Source organism: Schistocerca cancellata, chromosome 4 (assembly GCF_023864275.1).
Source record: "Schistocerca cancellata isolate TAMUIC-IGC-003103 chromosome 4, iqSchCanc2.1, whole genome shotgun sequence".
NCBI classification, from domain to species: Eukaryota; Metazoa; Arthropoda; class Insecta; order Orthoptera; family Acrididae; genus Schistocerca; species Schistocerca cancellata.
The window spans coordinates 739,337,534-739,350,211 of record NC_064629.1 but is presented as its reverse complement, the minus strand read 5'-3'; the positions used below and the strand labels follow the sequence as shown (position 1 = coordinate 739,350,211).

General features: G+C 35.2%; 1 protein-coding gene across 2 annotated transcripts in view; it reads right to left on the bottom strand.

Moving 5' to 3' along the window:
- LOC126183874 (uncharacterized) overlaps positions 1-12,678 on the bottom strand; it is a 547,907-nt gene that overhangs the window by 17,534 nt on the left and 517,695 nt on the right. For both annotated transcript variants that reach the window (XM_049926169.1, XM_049926170.1), the window contains exons 13-14: positions 10,713-10,857; positions 7,399-7,482 (exon numbers count right to left, since the gene is read on the bottom strand). In XM_049926169.1, coding sequence (XP_049782126.1) covers positions 7,399-7,482; positions 10,713-10,857 — 229 coding nt within the window. The remainder of the gene's footprint in view (positions 1-7,398; positions 7,483-10,712; positions 10,858-12,678) is intronic.

The window sequence follows — 12,678 nt, the reverse complement described above, 5'->3', positions numbered from 1 at the left end:
TCATTATGTTTCAAACCAATAGCTCAATTCATGGAATAAATATCAGAAATAAGAAATAACTTCACAAAGATTTAAAGTCACTTACTTTGGTCAAAAACTGGTGTGTGTGTGTGTGTGTGTGTGTGGGGGGGGGGGGGGGGGGAGGGGGGCAGGGGGCACATGTGCACGCATTTGCTAATAATATAAAGTAATATGAATATTAGTATAATTTGTCTTCTGTCCAAACTCAGTGCAGTAACACAATCATTGTTAAGTGCCATAAAATGATTACGATATCCAGTGCTTATTACCTCTTAAATGGAAGAATGTCTAAAATATTTTGACATATTCCACATCCAAGATGACCATTCCACTTGGGATCTCTGAAAGGTACATTAGCATACTCTTTTTTTTTTGTTTTTCACTGTAAATATTTATTGTGTATTCTAGTTCTTGTGACATGTTCTACATCCTGGAGGATTTCCTCACTACAGATCAATTGGAGTGAAAAGTAGATCCAATCTAACATAAATACATTCTCCATTACCAGAATTATCCTGGCCTATGGTACCCTACCATTCCCACACCACCAACCCAACAGTTTCCACTCCCTCCCTACTCTCGCCTCCCACCCTCTGTCAACACACCCAACCATATTTCCCCCTCCATTCTTATCTCCTTTTTTGCTCCACACCACAGCCTCCCAATGCTGCTCTGTTAGCATTCTAGTCTCTGTACACTACTCTTGACAGCACTCTTCTCTTCCCCCACCTGTACCCTGCTATCTCTTCCCCTTACCCATCCCCTCTTCCTTTTCTGACAAAGGCCTTGGCCAAAAGCTAACGTGTGTCTTTTCGTTGTGCCTGTCTCAAATGCAATGTGTCATCTTTATGATCTTTTTTTATTATGTTGATATTTAAAATATATAGATATAAGAAATTACAAAGTAACATTTTCAAAAGTAGTATACAATGATAGTAAATGGTCTACATTTTTGGGTGCATGTATAGGTGACAGTTTCATCAAGGACGAACACATTCTGCATCTTATTAAGCAATTACGCTAAGTTCAGTACGCACATACTTTCACTCTAAGTTCAAGAATAAGCACATCAGAAATTTATCTGACCATTTTCTTTCAGTAATGTAATATAATAATAATCTGGGAAACCCATTTCTTTGCAAATTTTCAGCTGCTCTTAGTGTGTACACATGCATCTGTAAAAGTTACTATGGACAATTTTCTAACAATTTTTAATTCATATTATTATTATTATTATTATTATTACTACTATTATTGTTATTCATATTTATTCACCTTTAAACATTTTACATGTAATCGGTGTCATCTAATAAAAGTTAGTGATACAGTGTATACAAATTGCCTGCATAATATTATATTTCTAATTTTGTAATATTTACTCCTTTCATAAAATGTACCACCGAAATTCAGTATCATTTATTGCACTCTCTTGAAATTCTTGATCTGTATAAAATACTTTACTTTTTATCCATTTTTGCTACTTTTACTTTAAATTTATCCATGGGCATAGTATGCACACTTTTGGGTAATTTGTTAAAAAATGTGGGTGCTAGATACTAATAACTGCAGTGAATCTTCGACTGTCTGGCAAATGGGATGTCAATTGTATGTCCATTTCCATTGTGATTGCACTGCCATCCTAAGGTCAAAGTTATTTAAATTTTCTTTGGCATATATCTGGCAACTATAAATATACAAGCCAGGGACTGCCATTCTATTTAATTCTTTAAAATGCTGCCTGCACGAGTCTCTGGGTGGTAGTCCTACAAGGCATCTGATTGCCTTTTTCTTTCTTTCTTTCTTTTTTGCCATTTAAACTCAGTCTTTGAAATTGGGCAGTTTCCTCATAGTATAATCCCATAAGTGAGATGAGAGTGGAAGAAGGCAAAGTACGCATATAGTAGGAGTGTTCTACTAACAGAGCCTCGCAGTTTAAGTAACAAGAAGATTACACGTGAGAGTTTTTTGCATAGCATGCCTGTGTGAGTTTCCCAGTTAAGTTTTTGGTCGACATGGAACCCTAGTAGTTTTACAGACTGAGTATGAATGTGTCATTGGCTTTGCATTTTGATGTCTTTATTTGAGATCTGTTTTCTGGCTAGTTTGTACATATTTTTATCTGCTTAACTATGGTGAGACCTGTCATGATGCATGAGCATAACTGTTCTTAACTTGTTTAATTTTGGTGTGTACGATTCTTTCATTCTTTTGGTTTTGTGGAGGTGTTACTCTTGTGGATTCTTTCGTACTGTTTATTGCAGGTTTTTCAAATATTTTAACTACTACATCTAGGAATTTAATGGTTGACTCATTAGCTTTCGTAACTTCTGTGATTACTTCATCCCAGTCTATTTGTTTTAACCTGGATTTTAAATAGAAGAGCTCTTTTCATTTACTCTTCTATTGTTCTACCTGGCTCATCTGAATAGCTTCCTATTTTATTATGTAGTGGAAGTTTAAGCCAAAGCCCATCGTGATCTGAAATGCCTAATTTAATTATGTTGCTCTCACTTTCATTTATTTGAAAATTACTGATTATGTTGTCCAGACATGCATTGTCTCATGGGCGTATAGTTTATGCAGCAAAAGTTAAGTGCTCTTAATGTGTTAATTAGATAGTTTACAATTTTGCTTTTAATTCTAATGTCTATATTTATATCACTGAATATGAAAACTCTGCACTTTTTCCTTTTTAAGGAGGAATACTTTAAGTTTTTCAAGACTCTGTACAAACAAGTCCTCATTTTGGTCAGGGGTGCGATACACAGTTACAACTAATATACCAATACTTGGAAACAATACAGCTGCATGTTTCAAAATATGTTTCAGTACAGAAACTACTTATATCTCTAGCTTCACATATTAATTTCAGTCTCTTACAAATATATATGGCTATACCACCATGCCTCATGTTAGTTCTACAGTACCCTGTAGCTAGTTCATAACCATTATGTTAACAATAGCTTGTTAACTGTTCCCAAACACTATGATGTGCCTTGCAACTGTTCCATGGAACATTGTCCGATCAACCCAAAAAAGTAGTTCAGAGATTACTCCTTTAAGGGTAATGCCTCATGATTGCTAGCGTTAACCTTATCCTCATACTGGACTGACAGCATGCTCTGTGAAGAACTGTGGGTGAGTTGGTTAATTAGTTGGTTTCACATTCCTTGGATCATTTTTACAATTAATCTTAATAGTTTGGAATGTATCATTTTAGATCATTCACATTACACATTCTTATGTAAATATGGCTACATGCTGATCATTTACAAGTTTTGATTTTAATATAGTGTGAATTAGTAATTCCTATTAACTACCTTTTACGGATTTTAAAATCTATGGACTAAAAAGAGTTGTCAAGGAGAAATTTTTTCAGTTGAGATGAAGTTAAATTTGGGAACAGACATCTCTCAGAATTTGGTAACTGATCAAAAATTTTGGTGCAGAGTAGGGCACCACATTTTTGTGCTAAAGACAACCTTAACATGGAACAACAAATGTCTTTTTTCTTTCCTTCTGGCATTCTAATTATGTACACCGTTGTTCCTTTTTAACTGTAGTGGGTTATTTACAACAAACTTCACAAGGGGATAAATATATTGTTAAGCAATTGTCAAAATGCCATACTTCTTGAACAGACGTCTATAAGATAATCATGGGTGAGCACCCGCCACAATTTGCAATGATTTGAAGTGAAATATGGTTGAACTACATTATTTTGCAACATTTAAAATGTGTTTCTTCCAATTTAAATTCTCATCAGTATGTACATCTAGTTATTTTGATATTTCCATCCAATTTATTATTTCCTCACCAAGTTTTAACGTTATCATTTGTGTAGTACCTACAGATGTGTAGAACTTAATGTGTTTGATCTTTTTGAAACTGAGACACACATTATGCAGAAAACCACTCAATAATACTTTTCCCAACATTACTTATCCTTTCTTCCGTTGCTGTATGTATGAATGTGTGTGTGTGTGTGTGTGTGTGTGTGTGTGTGTGTGTGTGTAGATTACAATACTAATATCATCCTCAAAAAGAACTATTCTGCTTATTGTATATTAGACGGAAGGTTGTTTACATGTATCAGAAACAACATTGTCGTAACACTGAGTCTTGTGGAATCCGGTAAGTGATTTTACCCAGTTAGAAGATTTTCCCCTAATTACATTGGGTGAATTATTTGCATTCCTTTGATTAGACATGACATTATCCATTACTTGGCCATCAATTCCACAAAATCTCAGTTTTTCTAGGAGAATATTGCAGCTCACACAGTCAAATGCCATAGATAGGTCACAGAAAATGCCAACCAGCTAGGTTTGCAAAATTTGGTGACTTAATATTTAAATGGCATTCGCAGTTGAGCAACTCTTCTGAAATACAAACCATGATTTTTCTGAGGTTATCATTCTCACTCTCCTACTCGAGCCCCAAAACTTAACTTATTTTTTACCTATTGACCATAGTAATGTAGTAGTAAGATAAAATGAACAGTTATCTCTTCAGTTTTGACTGCAACATGTGTCCAAAATACACTGGATATGAACAAAAGCAGCGTATTGATCACAGTACAAAACTCTATTCAAGAATGATAATTCTTCAGGTATGCCATATACAGCAGAAGCCAGTCATTGATGATTGGATCCCACATATCTACCAAATCACACATTGCTGATTGCTACATTTTATCTGCTATTCCACATACTTCCAAACATTTTGAGGGGATTAAGATCGGGAGATTTAGTAGGTGATAGGATACCTTAGTGTATGTTGTGTAGCTGTAGAGGAAACAGAAACACTTTGTCACTGAAGATGTTTAAAAAAATGTCCTTGTCCACATTTACAGTAGTGTCAGTGAGTTGCTCCAAGTAATAGTACAAAAAGCATCACAGAACCACCTCTGGCCTAGTGCCAAAAAGCTAACCTTTTATTATTTGTATTTACTGTTTAAATATTAAGATACTGATCCAATCATGCTGACAGCTTTACTTGCACAGAGAACTTGTTAATACTAATTTCAATATCACTCAAATCACCAGGAAAAATTTTAGTTACTGTCAGTGCTTACTGACAAGAGGGACGGACCAGTCATAAGCGTGCTCTTAGAGAGCAAGTGCCAAACTGCTAAGATGGCTCATAGTAGTCTCTGTACATTTTTGGAGAAGGCAATACGTGAATCCGTATGTAAAATATGATATTGTGTTAAGATGGAATAATTTGTTAGAGTTACCCCAGATGTTAGTCTTGTGACAGTTTGTGTTAATCTTCTGTGGGGACTTTTACTGTGTCTTTTGCAGTGCTCTAGAAATGATCATCATCTGGAAACTTTGTCATGAATAATGACATAAACTCTCAGAATCTTTTCCTTGGTTTTTTGCTTTTATAAATAGCCCTAAAATCCACTGTAATTTCGATTTTAGTAGCACCTAATTCTTTCCCCATTTTCTACTTTGTTAGGCATTGTTTAGTGCATACAGGTCAGAGCCTGTGGCCAACACTTACATATTTACAATATGAGAAGTGAACAAGTTACCTCCAGTTATGCTAAGGATAGCGAGCAGGGGCACTATTTACTGAAATCCATCATGTTTGCTAATCCTGGCACATGTTTTTCATGGCGAGTGATATTAAGGAACCCACTGTGTAGCATTTGAGGATAACAGCTTGCACATTTTGGGAATTATACTTAACATACTCTCACGAATACTTCACAAACTCATTGAGTTATTGGTGCACTCTACATGAGGCACCATTTGAAAAGAGGCACTGAAACGGAAAAGAACAGAGAGAAGGCCAAAATACTAAATTAGGTCATCCAAAACAGTTTCATCACCTGATATTGTAACATAGTCCCTCCTTTCAATCATTGTATTAATGTCGATAAAACAGATATTGAGATAGCTGATCATGGAAAAGAATAGCACCTACAATCGCTTGATAGTGGAGAGACCTAGGGACCAGATGAGATACTTAAGATTCTACGAAGATTATGCAACACAACTTATTCCTCTGTAGCAGCAGTTTATTGTAGATCAGTGGAGTAATGAAGAGTACCCAGCGAATGTAAAACACACAGGTCATTCCAGTTTTCAAGAAGGGCAGAAGGACAGATGCAGACAATTATACACCTACATTGTTAATGTCAGTCTGTTTTAGAATTTTGAAACATGTTTTATGTTTAAGAATCATGACTTTTTGGATAGCAAAAATCTCCTCTATTAAAGTCAACACTGATCTTGTGAAACTCAACTTGCTCTGTTCCTCCACGAGATCCGTACTGTGCATACAACATCACTCATGTGGATGCTGTGTTCCTTTACTTCAAGAAGGCATTCGACACTGTCCTACACTGCCATTTAGTGAAAAAATTATGGTCTTAACAAGAACTGGATTAGATTTGTGACTGGATTGAAGACAGGCAGAACTGAACACATCACTCTTAATAGAACAAAATCAACAACTGTAAAGGTAATTTCCAGAGTACCCCAAGGAAGTGTTATAGGACCATTACTGTTTACATTCTATATGAAGGATCTTAGAGTAGCATGGAGAGCTGCATCAAACCAGTCTCAGGACTGAAGACAACAACAACAACAACAACAACAACAACAACAACAACAACAACGAAGGATCTAATGGAAAGTGTTGGTTGCTCATCAGGACTGTTCACAGATGATACAGTTGTGTGTATGAAAGTATCAATGCCAGGTGACAGTATTCATTTGCAGAATGACTTTCAGAGGACTGATGAATGGTACAGGCTGACTGTTAAACACGAACGTAAATAAATTAACATATTGTGTATTCATAGGGAAATGAAGTCACTACAGCACAACTACACTACTGATGAGAAATGCTGGAAACATTACCTACCGTAAAATATCTACCGTAATTATCCAGAATGACTCAAAGTGAAATAGTCACATGAAACCAATAGCAGGGGAAGACGACGCAAGATTGATAGGAAGTATCTTAAGAAAATCTAACTGATACATGAAAGAAGTGGCTTAAAAGGCACTTGTTCCACCAGTTATCAAGTGTTATTCATCAATATAGGTTCCTTACCAGTGAGGGAGAGGGACGGACACTGACACAGTGACACTGCTTCCTCTCTAAACTGATTTACACTGTACTCTGTTCACTGGGTTACTTTAAAATGAATAATCTATAAATAACATTTAATGTGCAAGAATGATTTTTTCTCCCAATTCTCCACTTACAAAATATCGAAAATTATTCACTGCTATCTCCATTCTCCTTTAGTGGCATCAGTCTAGAGCCTGATCGATTCCCATGCTGTGTTTAGTGTTCTAACAAATTTTAATTATCTTAACAGCTTGGAAACACAAATATACATTTAAAACTTACTTTGTCACTGCCCAGTACACAGTCATCTGCCAGATGTTGTACACACAGTACAACATTGCAGCCCAATCCAATGTAGTGAGCAGCCTGCAAGAAACTTTTAATTAACAACCCAAATTGATCTTGCTGGTACCACTACCACTACCAAATAACAACTATTGTCTACAGTACACACACACACACACACACACACACACACACACACACACACACACACACACACACACACACTCTTTATTAATGTACTCCCTTAGAAACACAAGAAAAATGTTGTTTAGTCATTCTTACAACAAGTTTTAATGCCTTTGTCAAATGGAAACCAATTTCAATTTATATGTAACTCAATTTGATATCAATAGTCCAGAAACCAGTTCTTCACAATATGGAGAAATTACAAATAAATACAAATACAAATGTTTTATTCCACCTTTGAGCATATTTACATGCAATTGGTGTCATCAGTGTTAACACAATAGTAATAATATAAACTACGACAAATGTCATTAACGACAATATAATAATCCAAGATGGATAAATACATATTTATGCAAATGTCAATAAAAACAAGAAGTTTCCTAATAGATCAGTTACAAGATAAATGAACTACATAGTTGAGTGAATGACAAATAAATAATAAAACAGATAATTAATCTTACGTACATGAAACAGTAATAATATAGTTCCACACTGTGACATGTGTACAGTTTGCAGTTAATTTATTGTTCATTCTCATAAGGAAAGTGGGTCATTTGTCACATACTCTTAGAACTCTTGAGCAGAGTAAATTTCTTTAGTTCTCATCCACCTTGAAAGACTTAGTTTTAAATTTATTTACTGGCTCTGTGTCGACATTTTCAGGTAATTTGTTGAAGTAGACAGGACCAAGATATTTTTAACACTTCTGTGTCTTTGCAAGCCTAGCATTGGCATATTAACCGTATGTCCACTTCTTATATTATGGTCATGAACTGTCCTCCTCAAGTCAAATTTACTCAGATTCTCTTTAATGAAGACAAGACAGTTGTAAATATACAACTGTGTGGGCATCCCAGCTGAGCATTCAGACCGAATACAATAGCTTTCAGTCTCACTATCATTCTCCTGCAGTGCATTTGCTTCAGACCAAGTAGTGCATCTCTCCATTTCTGCTGCCATGCTGTGTTGCACATTTTCAAGATTGGTATCACATGTGATGAGTGTCGTGTCATCAGCATATAGCACTGCATCACATGATACAACTGCAGGTAAATCATTTATATAAATAATGAAAAGGAAAGGTCAAAGAACAGATCCTTGAGGTATACACTCTACAACTGGGAGACATTCTGACGCTTGATTATTTACCTTAACTGACTGTTTTCTATTGTCCAAGTAAGCCTGCATTAGGCATAGAGCATTCTCTCTCACTCCGTAATGTTAGAACTTTTTTATGAGAATATTGTGGGAGACCATATCAAAAGCTTTCATGAGGTCCAACAGTGTTGCACAGATAATATCTTTATTTTCAAAACAATTGTATATTTTTGTTAACATACTCTCAACTGCTTTGACTGTAGAAAGGCTGGATCTGAAACAATACTGTGAGGAGATAAGTATATCATTATGTTCAAAATATTGACTCATCTGTTTATGCATGCAGTATTCTATTATTTTTGATACTATGGGTATAAGTGATATTGGTTGATAGTTATCTGGAGATGCTGTATCTCCTCTCTTATGTACTGGTTTAACTACAGGTATTTTTAAACATTCCGGATAATTACCTTCATTTAGAATTTTGTTGATTATTTTAGTCAATGGTGTTACAGTTTGATTTCTGATATATTAAATAATTTGAGAGACCATAACAACCTTCTGTTCTAGAATTACTGAGCTTAGCTATCATCTTCTCAGTTAACCAAGTCCAGTGAAATTTGTCTGTCCGCTTACTGCTCATTTCTGGCAGCAGTGCCTCTGCCTTACTCACATCCTCCATTATGCTGTTATCTGGTTGAGGACTGACAAAATTTAGAATATCAGGTGGAATTTGTGTCTGATATACTTTATCATAATGGTTTATTTCTGTTTTAATAATTTCCTATGCAGCTTTTCATTTATTCACTGAGTTTAGTATATATGTATCATTTGATTTGCACTTAGCTGCCTTGATTTCAGACTTGTAAATCCTTTTCACTTTCATATATATTTTCTTGTCAGCATTATTGTGCTTGGACCTATCATGTTAGAGTAGCATTATGATTCTTATTCTACTTAGATGTGGTGTGTACCACCTTTTTATATTTTGTGGTTAGGTGTAACGATTCTGCTTTGATATTTTCTTGCCGTGTTTAGGAAACATGCCTCAAAATTTTCAGTTAACAGTTTTAAAAATTTTTTGGTAGATTCAGTCACACCTCCAATGGTTATTATTTTATTCCATTTTATTGAATTCAGTTTACTTGTCAACTTGTTTAGCTCTTTAATTGATTAATTGGTCTCTCAATTTTTCCTACAACCTGTAGATGTTCCAGTTACTTTACTGTTAAGAGTTCGTCTGAGCCATAGTCCCTCACGATCTGAAATGGCTAGCTTGATTGTGTTTAATTCTGTTTTGTTTAAATGAAAATTACATATTATGTTATCTAGACATGCTTCCTGTCCTGTGTATTTGTCATTTACACCACTGAAGTTATGGGATCTTAATGTATTTAGCAGGTGATCAACCTGTATATTCTTAAACCTAATGTCTATATTGGTATCACCAAATATTAGTATTCTGTAATCTTTGTATTTGAGCAGCAAGATTATCACTTTCTCCAGAAGCTCCACAAACAGATGTTCATTGTGCGTGTTTATTTATTTATTTATTTATTTATTTATTTATTTTGGAGGGGTGGGGTGGGTGGGGGGAGGGTGCGGGGAGGGGGGGTGGTATACTGAAGCAATTATAATTTCCTGTTTTGGCAACATTATGGCTGCAGCTTCAAATTTTGCTTCTATGCACAGTGCACTTACATCTATAACTTCGTAGATTAAGTTGACACTATTTTTAACATATACAGATACATTGCCATGTCAAATAACCAAAAGCATAAGTGTACTGTTAATACACACTATGTATGTGTGTTTTTGGGGTTTATGTGCACTCAATGGTGAAGTTATCAGTGCCCAATACACTGCGCAATGTGTTTAAAAGATTACTATAGGAACAGGTCCAGTTTATAAAACACTATGGAAAATCCTTTTACCAAAATTTTCATACGTGTTATTATCCAACAGCATGGCTGAATTAAATTAGCAACAACCACAAAGATCTACAAGAATATATGTATACATACCACAGCCATAGCAGCAACAGAACGCGAGGTATTTGAAATTATGAACAAAAGAACGTAACTGTTGTCCATAGCAGCTGCCTCCAAAGGAATAAGTCTTTTACTCCACTGACCAACTTTAGGGTTGTGGTATGTTAGGCCATTCTTTCTGTAACATTAACATAAAATAAATAATAATAATTAATAATAATAAAGCGCATAACATGTTACACAATTTATTACAGAAAAAATTAGCCACATTAATTGACAATTTTTATTGTTCTTCATATTCTTTAAACATTCATACTACTCTCACAAAACCTGAGTTACATATTTAGTTCAGCAAGGACAAGAAATTTCAGATCGAGTCTACATATGCACAATCTGACTTCAGTGTCATGTAAAACCTGTCTCTTCACTATCTGAATAGCTGTAAGTATGTTCACAATTAGTGGGAAGTTAGTTATAACTGATTCTTATGTTAACAGGAAAGTAACTGTTTTAATTAGTGTTGTTTCCACGCTGCTTTATCAAATTTATTACCTTTTAAGCAACATTTCAACTTCGATCCTAAGTCTGAAACTTAAGTAGATGTGCAAGTCTGAGGAACTGTTAGTAAGTTTAACAATGCTACCTCCGCCCCTAACCACCACCACCACCACCACCACCACCACCACCACCACCACCTACTACTACTACTACTACTACTACTACTACCACCACCATCACCAATTGAAACACCTCTTAAATTTAGTTTCATTTGTGTACTACAGGACCAATAAAAACTTTGTCACATATTCTCATTAGTTACTTTTTCTCAGTATTAGTCTTAAGCCATCAAAAAGGGACCATAATGATATCTTATTTCCTGTTGTTTTTAGCCTTCACTTTACTCTTTACATTCTCCCATTTTTAATTAAGCATATCAGATTGTATCATTGATATCTTTCACTGTAATAATTTTCCCCGTTTGAGAAACTGTGTTGCCATTTCATACACCAATGGCATAAAATGATTGCAGTACAAGATTAAAGTTTTAGTGTCATGCACATAATGAAGTCTGGCTATGAGGTGCTTGGTAATAGAGAACTTCAGGGAAACATTCATGCATATTCTGTAAATACTGCTCCCCAAATTTAATAATTGTGAACAATTTTTTCCATGATGTGATGATTGCAGTAAAGTGATTGTTGCCCCCTTGTGAATTCCTTTTTCCATCCTTAATTCACAATTTCAAAAAGTGACTATGAACAGTATGTTTTCATCAATGATTTCATACTTAAGTTGGCAATTGATTCCTCATATATACAGATCTTAGACAACATTTGTTTTATTGTAGGTTAGGTTAGGTTGTTTGCGGAAGGAGACCAGACAGCGAGGTCATCGGTCTCATTGGAGTAGGGAAGGATGGGGAAGGAAGTCAGCCGTGCCCTTTCAAAGGCATTTGCCTGGAGCGATTTAGGGAAATCACGGAAAACCTAAATCGGGATGGCCGGACGCGGGATTGAACCGTCATCCTCCCAAATGCGAGTCCAGTGTGCTAACCACTGCGCCACCTCGCTTGGTTTTGTTTTATTGTACTGGAATGTTATTTCAAAATTGCTGCCATTACAAACTATTTTTAGGAAGTAAATTTCTTTGTGGGAAACATTGTACTAAATTAGATTAGTTTTTTGTTCCATAGATCCGTGCTGAGGAGATCCTCGTGGAAGTAGAACATGTCAATTTTATTTTTTTTAAGCTGAAATAACAATACTAATAGTATGAATATATACAATACATCATTTGTTTCTATTAAAAAATTCGTCAATGGAGTAGGACTACTGAGGTTATCATGGGATAGTGTCACACTAAGTATTTTTCAGAAGATGTTCAGCATTGAATCAATCCCAGCATAAAGCAATGCTTTATAATGTATAATGTAACTGGCCAGATGAGTAAGCTAAATAAAATACCCAATACCAGATTCATATAGAAGCAGGCGATACAC